The 13,931-nt window shown below is 37.9% G+C and overlaps 2 protein-coding genes across 6 annotated transcripts in view; both read right to left on the bottom strand.

Annotated features, from left to right (window-relative positions):
* The window catches only part of LOC117272151 (receptor-type tyrosine-protein phosphatase N2-like), a 315,897-nt gene extending 313,236 nt beyond the window's left edge, over window positions 1-2,661 (bottom strand). Inside the window, exon 1 of one of the 2 annotated variants that reach the window (XM_078172961.1) lies at window positions 2,339-2,661. In XM_078172961.1, the coding sequence (XP_078029087.1) occupies window positions 2,339-2,435 (97 nt within the window). In that variant the 5' untranslated portion in view covers window positions 2,436-2,661. The remainder of the gene's footprint in view (window positions 1-2,338) is intronic. The other variant, XM_078172962.1, reaches the window with a different exon arrangement.
* A 6,368-nt stretch (window positions 2,662-9,029) lies between these two features.
* The window catches only part of esyt2a (extended synaptotagmin-like protein 2a), a 66,784-nt gene continuing 61,882 nt past the window's right edge, over window positions 9,030-13,931 (bottom strand). For 3 of the 4 annotated variants that reach the window (XM_033650212.2, XM_033650213.2, XM_033650214.2), the window contains 7 exons: window positions 13,711-13,860; window positions 12,950-13,377; window positions 11,767-11,865; window positions 11,553-11,684; window positions 11,327-11,432; window positions 11,089-11,138; window positions 9,605-9,798 (listed from right to left, as the gene is read on the bottom strand). In XM_033650212.2, the coding sequence (XP_033506103.2) occupies window positions 9,753-9,798; window positions 11,089-11,138; window positions 11,327-11,432; window positions 11,553-11,684; window positions 11,767-11,865; window positions 12,950-13,377; window positions 13,711-13,860 (1,011 nt within the window). In that variant the 3' untranslated portion in view covers window positions 9,605-9,752. Of the gene's footprint in view, window positions 9,799-11,088; window positions 11,139-11,326; window positions 11,433-11,552; window positions 11,685-11,766; window positions 11,866-12,949; window positions 13,378-13,710; window positions 13,861-13,931 lie in introns of all 4 variants that reach the window. The other variant, XM_033650215.2, reaches the window with a different exon arrangement.

The following is a 13,931-nucleotide window of genomic DNA, read 5'->3' as shown; positions in this document are numbered from 1 at the left end:
CCAAAAAGCTTTATTCCGATTCAGCAAGCTTAATAAACTAGTATTAAATACTTTTAGATACAGTATAGTTTAAATAGGACTTCGTATTAAGTTGTTCAGTATGAAATCAACTCCGAGAACTTTTTTGTATTTTCTTTCTTGTTCGCTGCTAAAATATGCTTGGCTTAGAAGCCAAATACAAAACAAAGTATTAAAAAAGATTTAATATTTGTGCTATCAGCAAAAGGGGGACATACTGCATTTTTTAGCACCACCTTTATTCAGCTTAATCCTATTTGCATCAAAATAGGCCGTTACCATAAGCCACTGCTAGCTCCGCAGGTTTAGTCCAACAGATGGTGACACCTATAGCAGGTAGGCTAAACTGGAGGCTTCTGGCTGTTTATATGCAGTATTGCATATTTGCATTACAGTAAATACCATAGAAGGATAAGGCTCTTAATAAGCTATTAAGCAGAAAACATAAAAAAACTGAAATGAAAAATGGAAAAATGCCATGAAATGTCAAAACTGTACAATACTAAAACTAAAATACCCTGTGAGGTTATTGCAGGATGAGTATAAAAATGTATTCATTAAATCATATAAATAAATAGCAGCACAGGTACATAAACCTATTATAGGATATAGAGTATAAATAAATAAAGTTTAAGTGTATAAATGGAGGCTGAGAGCTGCAGCTCGGTGCTCTCTGTTGTTTTGCTGCTCGTCTCCTCAGCTGAGTCTGTCCTGTGGCTGCCATACTCTCTGTATGCTGGTTATGTAATCTGAAGGAGAGAGGAGGAGGAGGGTCTGGACATACACACACACACACACACACACACACACACACACCACACAACACCAGCTTCTTCCTGCCCGTCCTCCTCTCACCATCTTCTACAACACATCTCTACATCAGTCATCCTGCAGGCTGCGAATCTCAGATCAGTGAGGGAATACAGTATTTGATATCAGCTATTTATAAACTCTGTGCATGAGAAAAATGTATGTTTCCAGTCCATACACACACACACACACACACACACACCTTTATATTTCTTAGATTTCCGATCAATAGCTGCTTCTGTCAGGACGACAGAGCTGGAAATATGAGCGTGTATGTAAAAGCTTGTTTTTCATTGCTTTGCATTGATGTTATCACTGATGGTTGTTGGCTGTTGTTGTTGTTGTTTACAGGCCAGTGTACACAGACCCCAAACAACCTATTTTTATCTATTTCATTTTTTTTTAATATTCAAAACTGTTATTTTTTATTCTATTCTATTAATATGATATTTCTCCCTACACATACTTACATTGTATATTTTATTGATTTTATATATCTATTGAATACATTCATAAATTATTTTCCAATAATTCAAATTTCTGTTATGCATTTATTTATTTATTTTTAATATTCTAATAGTTTGCTTGCACTCTGCAAATTCTAAATGTTATTTTGTACAGGTCATTTATATGTTTGTTTATATATATTATTTGCTCTGTATGTTATTATTGGCATTCCTGAATTACTTTACATAATTAATTACTGACTGTAATCTTTTTTTTTTTTTTACTTTTTTATTTGCACTATTTTTTTTAAATATTACCTATTAGAATATTTTTACTGTGTAATTTACATATTTTATTTTGAATATTAATTATATTGTATTCATTTTTCTTTTATGTATATATTATATATTTTAATCCTGAAGTACTTCAAATATTATGATTTTTTTTATATTATTTTAATTAAAAGTTTATTTTAATTTTTTTGTTACTATGTAATTTATGTGATTTTTTTTGTTTTGTTATCATGAATGCATGATTTTTCTAAACTTTTTTTTTTTTGGATTGTATTTTTAGGATTTGTTGTATTACTTTTTTATTTCTAATAATTTTTCAAGTTAAATTATTGTCACAGATGGCACTGACAACTAGATAAGAGCCTCCTTAATATAATAATGGCTAATTTTCCTGATAAGCTCCTTCCTGCAGTTCACCGACTTGTTTACCGACTCGCAGCGTCTCCTCGGTGAGCAGCAGAGTTTACGTTGCTCTAATATTATTTCTACATAACAATATTCCTGTGTGGACTTTGGTTTATTTGCAGTGGATCTTTGTGCTGAAACGTATTACAGGATCACCGTGTTTGTTTTTCCTGGGCTCAGGTGAAGCTGCAGTGAAGCAGTCTGCCGGTCCTTGGCAGCCCCGCTGATACAATATTGACACAGATCAGAAACAGAAATAGTCTCCTCCGGTCTGTCTGCAAAATGGCTGTGAGGAGCTCTCTACAGCACCGGAGACGCTACGGATGCAGCTCATCAAGAAAATAATCAACCGTTAATTCACTCACCGAATCTCCTGTCAGCAGAAGCGGGGAAGCAGCTCAGGGAAGCGAGGAAGAGGAGGAGGAGGCGGCGGTGGAGGAAGGAAAAAGCCAAAGGAACCATGTCTCTTCTCCTGGGTTTATTCTCTCAGGTGTTAAAAGGCCATTTTCTTCCAGCGAGATTTGCTTCGTCTTCCTTCCCGTTCAGAGTAGCTCCTCCGCGGCTGGAGGAGCAGAGGAGAGCCGGGACACACGGACGGCGGATGGATGTTGGAGAAGAGGAGAGAGGATGCAGGGCGTTCCTGCTGCTGCTGGAGGCTCGAGCTCTCTCAGCGTCAGCGCACGTGCAGATAGACGCGAGACTTCCGGTACGGCATTTTAAAATAAAAGTCTGAAACTATATTAAGCGTCACAATTTATGAAGAAATGAGATGCAAAATTGTAAAAATCTAAGTGGAAGAGGGTACAGAACTACAGCAACAACCACAAAGGACTTCAAAAGTAAATTGTATAAACAAATAATAACCCAATCCAACATAAATCAGCCAACAGTCCCACTTTTAAGAAAATTTATATTTGTGTTTACACTTCATTCCGTCAATCTGAGAATTTTTTAAAAATCTTTTTACCTAATATGTGTGATAATTCATCACAACTCGTCACATATAGATGACTTACACTTTTGTCAGAGTTGACTTTTCCTGGAGCTCTGTTTATGATCAACTTTACCTGCACATAACCGTCAACATACATGGGTAAACGTTTCTCCATGATATAGGCCACAATCATTTTTATTTTATTTTATTTTACTTTATTTAATCATCTACTACATGTTTTCCTTGCATCTGTATAACATCCAGCCTTTAAACTTTTATTCTGAAGGTAAAATCACTCAATATCCGGATTTAATCGTTTTTGTAGTCTGACTTGACGGATTCACGGACTCACGGAGCTCTCCACTCTGATTCAGCACTGCCGTTGCTTTCAGGTGCTGTCGGAAATAACTCAGGTTCACAGTTGAAGGCGGGTGAATGAGTGATGATGAAAAGTTAAGGCCACTGTCTGAGGAAAGGCTGATGAGGTTTGCAATAAAATGCCTTCATATAGCATTCAAATGTGTATCTGTAGCCTGAATATATGGGCTCATTAATCATTATTCATTTAAAAAAAAAGTTTCTAAAGCCAGAAGGTATCTGATGGATTTTATCCATTATAATACAACATCATTTATTTGTTGATTATATTTAGTATTTTTAATCTGAATCTGCAGAGTCACTGAAGTTATCAAATAAGTGTAAAGGAGTAAAAAGCACAACAATGTTAAGTATAAAGTAGAAATACTAAAAATTGTACTTAAATGAACATTGAAATGACAACTCTTCACTACTGGTCCATGTGTTAAATTATGCATAGTACATATTGCTGAATCACATTTTGTTTATTCATAGATAACCACCAATAGGTGACTGAAAGGGCGCCCACAGCTTATTTATACACAGGAGACCCCCTGTATTGTAGGTTATTTTATGTTATTTTATTTTATGTTCAGTCAAATAAGCAGGCAGCAAACCTGGCGCTGTGTATTCTGTTACAGGAATACCGAACAAAATGCTCAGAGTGGAGGAAGGAGTGGGTGACTAATGAGGGCCCAGCAGCTAGTTTTTAAGGACACCTGGTCCTCATGGAAATATACATGTATTCTCACAAACTTGAAACACCCACAAGCCATCAGTCAGCGTGCAGCATATCCTCAGACTTTCTCTTATGCCACCTGCACACATTAGATTCTCATTTATGATGAACAGCAAGAGATGACAAGTGCTCTCTCTTTCTTTCTGTATGTGTGTGTGTATGTTTTACCACTTGACACCAATATCCAGAGGCAATGACTCATCAAAATATTCCAGCAGGAGGAGCAATTATCGATCATATCCAGCTGCAGGTAAACTGTGCGGCCTCTCGGCACAGATTATGGAAAACAACAAGATATTTTATTGTAATCATGCAGAAGACACAGATTTATATAACGCTATCAGCAGGTGACTGTGGTCCCATACAAGCACTGAGTGAGTTCATCGTACACATCGACGATTAGATGAGCCAAAATGTCCTCCAGTTAAACCAAGATAAAGAAAAGGGATAATTGTTTTTGGAGCTCCAAGAAAAATGATTAATGCTGATGTTGAAAACCAAAAACCAGGCCTGAATTTACACCTCTCAGGTGGTCTGGTTCAGGTCTGAAGAAGCAGCATTCAGTCTTTGTGCATCACATATCTGGAACAAACTCCCATAAAACTGGAGCTCTGCTCTGACTCTCACTTCTTTTAAATCAGGGCTTCAAACTTTCCTGTTTGTCAAAGCCATTCATTAAATTCAACTTGGGACTACTTAGACATATCCTGCATTACACTGTAGCTGCACTATTGTTTTACTGCTCTTTGATTTGTATCATTCTAGTTTGGCTTGTTTGACCTCCTTTGCTTTTAAAGGAAGTTATTTGTGCCTTTTTATAAGGTCTTGTTTCAGTATCCTGTCAAACAGTTTGACCAACTGTCCTGTGTTGTGTTTAGGTTCAGGTGAAGAAACTTGATGAAGACTCTCTGCACAGGTGTGTTGTTGCCATAGTGACTAAAAAAATGCACCACAGAGCTGCTGTTGACAAAAAGAGTTAATAGTTTGGTGACACAGCAAGATTTTGGGTGTTTTTCTTGCTTGTCTGCTAGTCTTAGAGGAGCAGTTGAAAGATTTGATGCCCTATCGGTTTACTTAAATTCACGTCTACACGTCTAAACTTGTGTTGTCCTGCATAATGCTGTGCCCTTTTCATTTAATCAAATACATTTCCACGGGATGTCTGCAGGTATCATTGTCAGATTTCATACTTTTTTAGACTACATACAGAGATATTGGTTATTAAGTCTGTAGGATTTGAAGGCTTGTTTTTTTTTAAGACTGAGGACCACAGAGAAGATCCACTTTAAAGGTTAGGTGTGTAGGACTTATGGGGATATATTGGCAGAAATGGAATAGGCTAATATACTATGATATGTAATCACCTGAAAATAAGAACTGTTGTGTTTTCATTACCTTAGAATGACCCATTTATATCAACATAGGGAGCTGGTCCTTGTGGATTCTGAGCACACATCAGCAGGTGCTGGGCTAGCAGCCCTTGTCCGACATGCCAAACAGCATCGGAGAAACACTCATTTCTGTCATGAAACTATTCTATACAATGTCTTCACCAGTTTAAATCATAGGGGCTGTTTGTTTTGGAGAAGAAGAGACCTCTGTGGACAATTCTGCTCCTGGTAAAAACCTACTGAAAGTCTGGATCTTAAGTTATAAGAAAAAAAAGGTGAGCACACGTTATCAGGTGCTGGGCTAGCAGCCTGTGTGTCCTACATGCCAAACGACATCGGAGAAACACAGATTTATAATATGAAACTGATTCATTCCATGATTTTATTGGTTTGACTCATCAGAGCTATTTGTTTTGGAGAGGAGGAGACCTCTGAGGATAATTCGGCTCCCAGTAAAAACCTCCTAAACATCTGAATCAGAAACAAGTTGAGCACACATTAGCAGGTGCTTGGCTTGCGGCCTATCTCTGACAAGCCAAACAGCATAGGAGAAACACTGATTTGTAACATTAAACTGATTTATTTAGTGGTTTTACCTGCAACATTCACCTGGTCTGTTTGTTTTGGAGAGGAAGAGACCTGCGGATAATTTTGCTCCCAGTAGAAACTTCCTGAAAGTCTGGATCGTAAGTTGTAAGAGAAAAAAGGTGAGCACACTTTAGCAGGTGTGGGGCTAGCAGTCCGTGTGTACTACGTGCCAAACATCATAGGAGAAACACTGATTTGTAACGTTTAACTACTTAATTCAGTGTTTTTACCAGCTATATTCACCTGGTCTGTTTCTTTTGGAGAGGAGGAGACCTCTGCGGATAATTCGGCTCCCAGTTTAAACCTTCTGAAGAATGAACACTGGAGGAATTTTTACTGGGAGAAGTTTCAACTGGTTGCAATCTGCCATCCTCTCCACTAGATGCCACTAAATACCCCTAAATCTTACACACAACCTTTTATTCTGTGGTTCCCAACCTGCATGTCAGGGGGCCTTTCCCCAAATTTAAAATAATTTCCTCTCACATTATTTTTGTTCAGTTTCACAAATCAAAACAAACATCATATTTGCAGGCTGTGCACAAGAATGGGAAAGCCCAGCATCATTCTCTGCTACTTCAAAGCTGCTGCAGTGACAAATATAAAAAGAAAGGTCAGAGGCCACAGTGCTGTACAGCTTCATGCTGCTATCACCAGCTAAAGCTCTTTATTTGTTTTAAAAGACATTACGGAGACATTCTGAAACATGGGAAACTACTGAAGCATTTCGTTGGTTCTTTTTATACATGGAAATATCACCAGGTTGTGTGAATCTTTAAGGCACAAGATAAATTAAGAAGACGGAGAAAACAAACCGCCTTTCAGAGGACAAAGTCCACCACAGAGGGACAGCTCTCGAATCCAATGGCTTACACACAAATCTTTTGATTCTTACAAAATAAAACACAGAACAAGACAAAGAGGGTGAAAGCTGCAAAACACAAATAAAAAAAACAACATTAAAAAACAGAAAATGCAGAACGCCACAGTTAACATACATATGTGTAAAATACTTTCTTGATATGCACACAACAAGGCAAAAGTCTGTGTTTTGAAGGTCAAGGGTCACATTTGCCTCCCTTGTATCAACACAACATCGCTGCTCTTTGGCTTTGAAGGGCCACATGGATAACATATGCATTCATTTGTGTTTGATAGCGAGAATGATGTATTTGTTACTGATATAAATCCCTTCCGAGCAAGTGCTGTAAAGTCAAAGCAGTGTTAAATATGATGTGCGTGAAAAAATTGTATGTACACAAAACAAAACAAATGTCATTTTCAACAAGAGTGTGTGTCTCGATTTAGACCATGCATAGTTTGTTCATATGAGACACAACATGTTGAAAATGACACTTCATGACCATTAAGACCAATGTTGATTTATTAACAAAATGTCAACAACTTAGAATGATTGCAGCGGAAATTATCGGCATATCAACCTCTGAAACGATGACAAACACCCTGCAGTGAACGCCACAACAAAACCAACAACAAAGCCCGTTTAATCCAAATGTCTAATTTTTGTAAATGTTAAATTTTCTTAGTTTTTAAAGCCACTATTTGTAGAATTTTTTTTTTCTGAATAAATCATCTTTCAAATTACTTATAAGTTTTTGTTTGTAGAAATTGGAGCGGTCCTTGGGGTGCTTTCAGATAATTTATCTCAGTGATTGTGCGGGTGCGTAAACCGATAATTCTTATGTAATAATGGTAAATACTGGTCGGCCAAATAAAGACTGGATATATATATAAATACTGTCCTCACTCACTCAATTTATTCCTGTTTTTTAGTTTGTTTGTTTAAAATAAAAAGATTGGTTATAAAGGCAAACTGAAAGACTTTTAATATGAAAACTTTCCAGGAAGTGATGAGTTTTCTTGACAGTTGCTTAACATTGCTCGAGATAAACTACACAAAACTTCAAAGCATCAGAGAGGTGAGGATATGTCGGCTATTAATGTGAAAATATACATTATTAACCAAATTTTTCGACACGACAGATAAACAAGGAGGAAGTTTGTGTTACCTTGGGAACAGGGGAAGTTAAACATAAAAGCATGGTCCAAATAAAGGTCTTGTTCTGTCTGCCATTGAATTAAAAAATATGAATTAATTTGAGAATTTTAAGTATAGTTGTCACAGTGCCTTTTTTTTTTTGGTTTTACCACTGGAGGGCGCCAGTGCAGACACTTCTATTCATAGTGGCTTTAGAATGAAGAAAATGTATGTGATAAATTAATCACTTCATTTTTAAATACGGTTCATGTTAATGCATTATTCGACTTGGAGAAATACTTTAACATTTTAGCAAACATACTAGTTTCCTTTTCTTAGAAACAGCTGGATGAGTAGATCAATGACACTGTTTAACATAAAGCCAGCAGCAACAAGTTAGCTTAGCTGAGCATACAGACTGTAAACAGGTGGAAACAGCTAGCTTTGCTTGGTCTGAAAGTAAAAAAAAACTGTGTACCTGCACCTCTGAAGCTCACTGATTTATATGTTAAACTATTGTTTTGTTTGGATTTAAGCAAATAAAATATAATGTACCAATAGTGAGCTTTAGAGGCTAGCTGTTTCCCTGTTTCAAGTCTTTGTGCTAAGCTAAGCTAACCAACTCCTGCCTGTAATGTCATATATAACTAACAGACATAAGAGTGTTATTTTCTCATCTAACACTCTCTATAAGAATGTTAACGCCAAAATGTCAAATTATTCCTTTAAAAACTGTTAAATTTAAGATAAGAATTACTCACTAAAACAGACTTTTTTTCTCCTAGAGGAATTTAGGCAATGTTTAAATTGCACCTAAGCATAAAAATGTTCCCCAAACACACAGATGTGCAAATATTCACTTTAAAAAACAAACAGGTCACACCTAACAATGGCATTATTTCAGTTTAACAACAGGTATATTAACAGATGAAAAAGAACTAAAAGAGCTCATATTTGCATCACATTCGTGCCGGAGACTGAAATTTGGAATTTCCTTTTTTCAAAATCAGTCAAAAGTGATTTTTTTCTTATCGTACTTAACACAGTCTTTGGGTACAAATGGGTTGGCACAATATTTTTGTACCTACAGTTCTTTTCACGTGGTTAATACACAAATTCTTACAGTGGAATAAAGCCAAGGTAAAGCTGTGTTACCAAAACCCAAAAGGGCAAAAAAATTAAATACTTCTGTTCTCTTTGGTGGCGTCTTTCCCTGCGACTGCCCGTCTGCTCCGCTTCAGAAACTTTGTCCAGAATGTTTTTCATTGAAAAAAAAAAAAGTAATCAAATAACATAAAAACAATCATTTGGCCAAATAAGAGACGCCCCTCTCTTATCTCTAGAACACAGCGTCTGTTTTGTCCAGCATCATCACGTTTATATTTACAAACTTGTACATTGTCTTTCTTTATCAAACTGCTGCAACAGCAAAAAAATAGATTGTCTTCCTCTACAGCTGTTATAGTTTCTCCTATAATTACGGAATATAGATTTCCACAGCAGTACATTGTATAATATATAGTATTCTACTTGTTGTATACTCCCTTTAGGCTATCAGCCTTTCACTTCTTAAAGGGGAGGTTTGCCTTGCGACTGATATGATTAAATGAATGTCAAAAGCTGCTTCTCTGTTTCTTTTGATACACTTACAAGTAATGATAAAAAACAACAACAACAAAAAGCCGTACTGTCAACTTAAGTGGAAGTGTGGCGATATGATGGTAGTGATGATAATAATTATGGTGATGATGATGGTTTCTCTCGTTGCCGTTTAGAGTTGGTGAGGCTTCGACAGGCCGTCTTCACTCAGCTCAAACCTGCAGGAGAAGAGAGAGGCTTTTATTTTGGAAACTCGTAGTTTCGTCCATTTCCTAAATCAGGCTCTAACATCAGTGTTTTATTGGCGTCATCAAACTCATCCCCCAAAGCAATGTTTTATTAATTAAAATAAGAGAATTATCAACGAGTACATTTGAGGAAGCAACTCTCACGGCAAAAATACTGCGAAAGTTGCCATGGAGCTGCAGATGAGTTTACATGATGTCAAAGGCGCAACAATTAATCAACTAGTTGTAAACTATTTAATCAAACAGAAAGAAAAGAAAAAGCTGAAATTCTCTAATTCCAGCTTCATAAATGACAGTAAACTAAGTTATTTCTGCTTGGGACAAAACAAGACACCTGATGATGTCATATAAGGCTTTGGGAAACACTCATCGACATTTTTACCATTTTCTGACATTTTGTAGACCTAACAACTAATCAATTAATCGAGAAAATAATTAACAAATTAATTTAATGAAAATAATCCTTAGTTGCAGCCCAACATGACGCATGTCCAGCAATTCAGAGTCAGACATGTCTCCTCTTAACCCTTTGAAACCTGAAGTGACATCACTTTTCTTGTGCTGCTTTCAGCTGCCTTTCGCAAGTATTTACACCTTTGTACCCTGAGCAAATTGATGCAATTTCTTTCAAAAATATGGGGGGAAAAAGGCAATGAGCAACTTGGAAGGAAATGTCCCAAAGATTGCAAAAAATAATTGTTTTCATTAAAAAATAAAAAAAAACCCTCAGGAAACATAAAAAGCATTAGAAGGCTTTTTCATTGAAGCAGCTGAACTCAAAAATCAAAACATTTTTCAGGCTTGAAGATTCATTCTATACATGAAATAGCACTTCATGGAGATTGCTAAGTGTGTAAATACGTGACCTAGATTTTAAGTCATCTGATATCAAAATTTAGGCTACATTAATATTAGAACTGCTGACAAGAACATTTTGTTGCACGCAACATTTTTCCGCAAACATTTTGATATCAAAATATTTAATGTAATTTTGAACCAAAGTGTCACACAGAGGCATTAGTTTCCTTTGTCGAGCAGTTCAGCAGTGACTGTTTCGAACCCTTTCAGACAGAAATTGAAACTTTTAGGATTATCACTTCTGCAGTCCTGATAACAAAGACACACTTCTCCTTAAAGGGGGTTTTTTCACCCTCCCACAAAAGAGGGATTTTCCATAATAGCTTTGTGTGAGCTGATTCATTTGGTTGTTGTGTTCAGATGCTTGTACATTAAATGAAAAGTGGAAGATCAAAGACTAACCATTGTGTCCAGCCCTTACTGATGTCCTCATGGGTCAACTCCACCAGTACCTGATGACAAAAGGCAACAGAAATAATGACTACCTTTAAATGACTGCATACATCTGAAATATTAAATTACAGTATCTTTTCACGACCAAACTAACCAACTATACTCGACGATAGTTTTTAAATGAACTGTTTTTAAATCATCATCAAAAGTAACAAATTCAAATCCTAAGCCCAGTTAAGGTCCGTACCTTTCCCAGAAGGCCTTTGTGTTTGGAGAGCAGACCTCCACTGTTCTTCACTGCGACATCCAGAGTCCGCCTGTGGAGCTCCACGAGGGAAACACTGAACTCAAACCTGAGCAGGCAGAGACAAGAAGAGCACACATCACATTTACAACTCAACCACTGGAACAAAACTGTGTTTAACAATAAAGTTATTTAACGATACAACTGAAAGCAGAACAGAGGGACTCACGTCTGATCGTAAATTGGATTGAGGGTTTTCTTGAACGTGTGAGTTTTCCTCCTGCCCGACCTCCGTTTGTCAGGAAGCAGGTAGAGGCGAACGTAAGGATCTGAGCCGTGATCTGTGAATGCTATCAGGTTTCTGCGGAGGTGAACCAATGCATATGATATGAGAACATTCACCTAGTAAAGAGGATTTTTGGAAGAAAAAAATTTGTCTGTACCTGCAGGCGTGCACGACCACAATGAGTTTGTTCCTCTGGGAGCTGTGTCTGACTGTCAGCTGGATCTCACCTAGCGGGAAATAACTGGGGCCTGAACCACTACGGAGAGAGGGAGGAGAAGTAAACCCATCAAAACCAGCACCTAATGTTCAAGCCCGTTTTTTCATTGTGGTGTGAAAGCTGAGGATCAGTAAGGTAAAAGTTTCAGATCAGTAGAAATGTCCTCTCAAAGAATAAGTTTGGCAATATTCTATATTTTTACCTAATCCAATAACAAATGTATCTACTAACAAGTATTGTGTGTAACAAAGTCTGATGTATCTTCTTCCTTTGTGCCATATTTTGACTTAATCCCACATGCAGTGTCGTGTTGCCCCAAATACTTACTTGACCATCAAATGTAGATTAATCTGCCACTGAAAATAGTCCCAGACAAATGCACTATTTCCTCCCATTTGTTTGATAAAAACTACAGTGATAAGCTGTTTCAGGAAGTTACTTAGCCATTTTTTAATGAATAAAGAATATATGTGATTTTTTTTTTTTTTCCCCTAAGTTTTAAATCTTCAGTAGGAACCAGTGGGCTTTGAGCTAAGCGTCACAGACCGGGGAGAAAAGTCATGTTTTGGTCTTTTAATGGGATTAAATTAAAAATACCGCTGGCCTTATTGTATCTTTTTGTGTGTGTTCGTCACAGACAAAATCAAACATTGAAATTTCAACATTTTTCAGGCAAATGGCACCACTCTATACTCGAGGTAGAGTGTGGGATGAAAAGCATGACCATTGCATTCTTATTTTATTTTTTAACTTCCAGTAGGATCAGAGAGAAAAGTCATTTAACTCTACAGTGAAATTAGCACCTACATAACTTCACCCCTAGTGTCAGTGCTGAAATGGTAAGAGATGCCTGTCCTGGAGGTCAGCATATGTAGAAGTTCAATTTTAATTTACTTGAACTTGAACTTTAATTACTTTTTGCCAAAATAATTGTAGTGTCATAGAGTTATGTTGCTTTCACAGACTCAATGATCAGGTAGCATAAAGTCAAATGATGTTCCTGTGGTTTCCTGCTGTTAATATTTGCACCCTTTGCACAGAATTCGGTGGCTAAACCTTTGATTTGAATTATTGTGTTAGTTGGATTGACAGACAGATTGATTTATGATTGTCTGATACATACTTCTGCAGCTGCTGAAGTCTCTGCTGCAGCTCCTGAGCAGCGTAGGGGTTGGAGATATCTGAGGCGATGCTGGGCGTTGGTTCCTTGCCTCCAGCAAGGTACTGCTGGGAACCAGAGATGGCCAGGTTGGAGGTGCTCCTCCCAGTCTCCGCCAGGCCCTGACTTCCTCCTCTTCCACTGCCCTGCCCCAAGTCTGTGCTTCCAGGAGACCTAAAGGGGTCCTCCGCCTCCTTCCGTCGGTTTAGCAGGTCCTGGGCTGACACGGAAGAAGAGCGGGGGATGTCGGAGGTGGAGGAGGAGGGAGCTGCGGGGGAGCCAGAGGAGACGGAGGGCCGAGGGGTTTGGTTGCTGGAGCTGTTCTTGCGGACTTGCACGGATGATGGGGTGGAGTCTGAGGATGAGGAAGTGCTCTTATCCAAGCACAGCACCTGAAATAAAGCACATGGAGAGAAAAAATTATTGTATGCTGAAATTTTTTTTTCCAAGACCCAACATTTTTCCAAAGTCAAGCAAGAAAAAAGTTTCATACATCAATAAAGTTCCGCTCCATTTGCAGCCTTCCAGTAAAAAGGACAATATGTGAAACCACACGGCCACTTTCCTGCCCAATTTGGGATTTTAAAAAGCTTCTAACAGTTTGGAGCGAAAGTGAGCTAAACCACTTCAGGCGACCACTGCACACTGATCTAATGGCACCTTCACAAAGCACAAATTGTTTTCCGTAGCACTTAGAGAACATAATCTGCAGGTTGTCCTCTTACCCGCAGAGCCATCTTCATCTTGAGGGTGCAGCTCGGTCCGGAGTTCCTCAGGGGAAAGCGCTGGTTCAGCGTCATGTCCTCGGCCTCCAGCAGGCGACTCAGAGGCAGCGTTAACGTCCCAAGTGAACACTCGTGTTTCTCATCCTTCACCTACGAGACACAGGGGGAACAAAAACGTAAGCTGTCTGTCACAACTCATACATCCCAGATTTAACTTACTA

The sequence above is a fragment of the Epinephelus lanceolatus genome, chromosome 12 (genome assembly GCF_041903045.1).
Source record: "Epinephelus lanceolatus isolate andai-2023 chromosome 12, ASM4190304v1, whole genome shotgun sequence".
In the NCBI taxonomy this organism is placed as follows: domain Eukaryota; kingdom Metazoa; phylum Chordata; class Actinopteri; order Perciformes; family Serranidae; genus Epinephelus; species Epinephelus lanceolatus.
This window is presented reverse-complemented; position numbering and strand designations above follow the sequence as displayed.